The sequence below is a fragment of the Nematolebias whitei genome, chromosome 8, assembly GCF_014905685.2.
Source record: "Nematolebias whitei isolate Nwh7 chromosome 8, NemWhi1, whole genome shotgun sequence".
Taxonomy (NCBI): domain Eukaryota; kingdom Metazoa; phylum Chordata; class Actinopteri; order Cyprinodontiformes; family Rivulidae; genus Nematolebias; species Nematolebias whitei.
Genome location: NC_056505.1, coordinates 19,791,038 through 19,794,381, shown reverse-complemented (window position 1 = coordinate 19,794,381; position 3,344 = coordinate 19,791,038). Strand labels below are relative to the sequence as shown.

Below are 3,344 nucleotides of genomic sequence, written 5' to 3'. Positions count from 1 at the left end.
TATTCATCTGCTGAATACATTACCTTTTGACTCTGGAAGTCCTTTTCTCTCTTGGCACTGCCACTGAGGCCTTTTACAGCACCTCTTCGAGATAAAACGGCCCCGTCTGGCTCCTCTTGGTCAGAAATGAGAACTTGTTTAGTCTGGATGCTGGCTGGACATTGGCTTCTTTCAGTTTCTGAATCTGTGCTGCTAGCTGAACCACTCGTGGTTCCCTCCACTTCATCCACTGGACTCTTCTCCTCAGAAGACGTAGTCGCACTGTGGTCAGAGGTCACAGAGTCCGTTCGTTTCCGTGACAACAAGCTGATGTCATCGAGGGTCCCAGACCCTAGACGAGGTCTGACATGACATGAATCTGAGCCCATTCTCTGTCTGGCATAAGATGATGAGCTTATGCTTTGCTCTGAGCCAGCAGAGTCCAGACGACCCCGCTGTGAGGAACTTTGGCTTCTGTCTGAGGCTCCAGAGTCCAGCCGGGCTCGGAAGTTTGAACCAAGACTCTTCTCCGAGGCCACAGAATCTAGATTAGACATGGAGCACACAGAGGTGCTGCTGTGGTCCGAAGCTGTGGAGTCTGACCGTAGATGGTAGGATGGAACCAGGTCTGGCTCTGAGGTCACAGATTCTGCTGGAGGATGGATCAGCAGAGGTCTGGAGACGTCATCCTTCACGAGGTTGTCTAGAACCAGCACCATGCCTGAGTTGGAACCTGCAACAGTAAAGTGAAGTGGGGGTTAACGTATGGGAGCAGTGGATGGTGAACATGTTCAAAGTGAACTGATAAAAGTTAAATACTTCCGCAGCCGTGAGGCCCAAAGAGAGGCCAGGCCAGAAAATATCAGGATCATAGAGGATGCATGTGGAGTCATAAGAGGATGTAGACATTTCCTGAACTCAGTTCCTGACTTGAGATTTCAGAGATTATGATGGTGGATGTATGTAAAAAAAAAAAAAAAAAAAGAAAGAAAAAAAAAGCAGCAGCATGTGGCACAAGGAGCTGAGAGAAAAGCGGAAGCTAAAATAAGACTAGAGACCAGTATTTCCCCTCCCCTTCATCTGAGCTTTTTTACTGCTCCTTCTCTCACCAGGAAACCACACTCCAAACAACAGAAGGACCCACATCCTCCTCCCTGTGAAACTTTCTACCTCTAACACCCCTTTGTACTGCTGTGTGATATGATGTTTGAGGTTTTAAATCTACCACATAAAGAAAACAACTTTGGCATTACATGTAAATAAAATCACTCCTGAATGAACCTCATTTGCACCAACTTTGTAATAAAATCTCCAACTACACAGGGTTGGGATTTACAAACCAGATCAAAGACGGACTCTGGTCTGGTTGAAGGCAGCTCTGTCTCTTTCAAATTTACAGAATCCAGATGAACATTTACCATTTAATGATCATCATCAGCTAATAACAAACTAACACACTTAACATACTTTAAAAAAAAAAAGCATTTTAGGACAGAATGGCAGCCAAACTGTTGACTACACAGATTAGATGATTATGTAAAAAGATCTGAATAGAAAAAGTGATTAGGCTACATAATTAGGACGTAGCTGCCATTTTCACATTACTTGTAAAGCGCCGCTGAACAACGTTGTCTAAATCTAATGATGCTCTTTGCTAAAACTCAATTACTGGTTAATTGTAACTGAAGCGAGAGCCACAACCTGATGCTTCTTCAACAAAAATAACCTCATGCTACTTTTTAATGGTTTGCCAATTGGGACATTTTCTATTGTGAGATGATTTCTAGGAAAATCCCCACTGCTGCTGCATAATGAGAGACTTGTTTTTTTGCTTTAAAATAGCCACAAAAGCTGCAGTCTGTTGCCAGAAAGTAAATAAAGCAGAAACAAAAAACAGCCAAGAGATTTATTTATATAGATTTTACAGTGAAGCTCTGACCCAATGTGTCTTCACAGTGAACTGGAGGTCAGGACAAGTGGTTTAGAGTTTTCTTCACCAGTTTAAGATCAGTGTTATATACTAGCTTTGAACTATCAGGTTGAATAATTTATTTGAAATTGGTGCAGAAAAAAATGAATACATTTATCTTTATTGCTTCTTCCATACATATTTAACCAAATGTTCTTAATTGTTTTTTTTAATTATTGATCTTAAAAAATTAAACAATTCGCCAATTATTTTCTATTTTGAGAAATGTGATGGAACTTTTGTCAAAGCAGTTTTGCAAACTTTTTACCATAATTTTGTTTAGAGAGACCCAAAATATAGAAAATGAGTTTTGCTAACATTAAAATAATATTTTTCCCCTTGACCTCAAATTATAAAATGGGTAAATACTTTAAAAAGGATCTCAGATCAATCTCTGACATGTTGCATTTGTTTCCTTTTAATGAAATACAGTAGTCCCTCGTTTATCGCAGGGGGGTCCATACCCTGAAGACCTGGGATAAGTAATAAACCACCAAGTAGGAATAGTAGTACAAGTAGGCCTGTCATGATAACAAATTTTGCTATGATTAACTGTCTCAGAAATTACTGTGATAAATTATAATATTGCTTGAAATTTAACAATAATTAATTGTCAAATTTTTGAAAGAAATGTTGATTTGTTTGGAGTGTAGTACCTTTTTTGACCACCTGATGGCAGTATAAGACCGTTTGAACCAAGCCAGCAGATACCTACTTGGATGGATGAGCATCCTGTCTCTTTAAGAAACATGGGAAGGAGGGTCCCTTGGTGACATGGGCTGACAAGGCAGACAGTGTGGTTTGAGCTCTTTAGCATAGCATTTTTCACACAAAGCTTTTAATTAAAAAAAATAATAAAATCAGTAAACAAGTTCTCAGCTTCTTTTTGCAAAAAAAAAAAAACTTTTTACACGGGTTTCAACCGTGAATTTTGGAGCTCAACAAGACAGAGGTTTATTCCCAAGGTCGGCCTGTTAGCTTAGCTCGTAGCTTAGCTGCTTTTAACAATCCAAAAACGCAATTTTGGACGGTTAAAACCGATTTTAAAGAGAAAGGGAGGGGTTAATGAAGAGCACTGGAGTTGAGCCGTGTCTTCGGTAGAAAGAGAGAGACACGAAGAAACGATAAAGCCAATAAATGAAAACAAGGTTGATAGTTTTCATTTATCATGCGATTAATTGATTTATTGTTTATTGCGACAGGCCTAAGTACAAGTAGTAAGCAGTAGTTTATTTTTGTATTTATATATAAAAGCATTTTAATGCAATATTCTAAAGAATGTTTCTGAACTCTAAACGCCCACTTCTCCGCTCTGCATGGAGAACGGCTGACCAGCTGCAGGAGGAAGCTTATCCTGCAGTGTTGGCTGCACAAAGGTGCAGGAGGTGCTAAATAA

General features: G+C 39.6%; 1 protein-coding gene across 1 annotated transcript in view; it reads right to left on the bottom strand.

Annotated features, from left to right (window-relative positions):
* Positions 1-3,344, bottom strand: part of smtnb (smoothelin b) — a 52,402-nt gene that overhangs the window by 16,997 nt on the left and 32,061 nt on the right. Inside the window, exon 7 of the mRNA XM_037680083.1 lies at positions 24-712. Within this exon, the coding sequence (XP_037536011.1) occupies positions 24-712 (689 nt within the window). The remainder of the gene's footprint in view (positions 1-23; positions 713-3,344) is intronic.